Raw genomic sequence first — 479 nt, 5'->3', positions numbered from 1 at the left:
CCGCGCCCCGCTTACCGCTGCCTGCCGCCCGCCCCGCGCACTCCCGTGAGGAAGCTCTCGGGCTGGGCGGTGGCCTTGCCGACCTCCCGCAGACAGCGCTCCAGGGTCCGCCGCCGCCACACCGGAGGCGCCATGGCTGTCAACAGCTCGCAACGCGGCGCCGCGTGAGCCGGAAGGGAACGCCGGAAACCGTGCGGCAAACACGCGCCTCGCGCAACCTGGACCCGGAGCCGAAGGTTCCCCCGCGCGCAGGTTCCGGACCCACCCCAGCAGGAGCCTGCGGCGGCCGCGCCCTGTCAGCTCACGCGCCTTCGCACGTTCCCTAGGTCCGATTGTGCATTCTCCAGGAGCCCAGGCGGTTGACGCCTCAAGGCTACAGGTCTCCTGGGTTAGCTGTCAGGAGGCTGCAATGCCGCTCCTCCAGCGTGGCCGCGCCTCCAGCCTGCTCTAGCCCCCCCCCGGCGCCCCGCCCCCCCCGC

General features: G+C 73.3%; 1 protein-coding gene across 1 annotated transcript in view; it reads right to left on the bottom strand.

Annotated features, from left to right (window-relative positions):
- MPHOSPH10 (M-phase phosphoprotein 10) overlaps positions 1–412 on the bottom strand; it is a 12,855-nt gene extending 12,443 nt beyond the window's left edge. Inside the window, exon 1 of the mRNA XM_006167237.3 lies at positions 46–412. Coding sequence (XP_006167299.1) covers positions 46–134 — 89 coding nt within the window. The 5' untranslated portion in view covers positions 135–412. The remainder of the gene's footprint in view (positions 1–45) is intronic.
- Between the last annotated feature and the right edge of the window lie 67 nt (positions 413–479).

Source organism: Tupaia chinensis, unplaced genomic scaffold (genome assembly GCF_000334495.1).
Source record: "Tupaia chinensis unplaced genomic scaffold, TupChi_1.0 Scaffold144682_1, whole genome shotgun sequence".
NCBI lineage: Eukaryota > Metazoa > Chordata > Mammalia > Scandentia > Tupaiidae > Tupaia > Tupaia belangeri.
The sequence above is the reverse complement of the archived record's forward strand: the minus strand, read 5'-3'. Positions and strand labels throughout refer to the sequence as shown.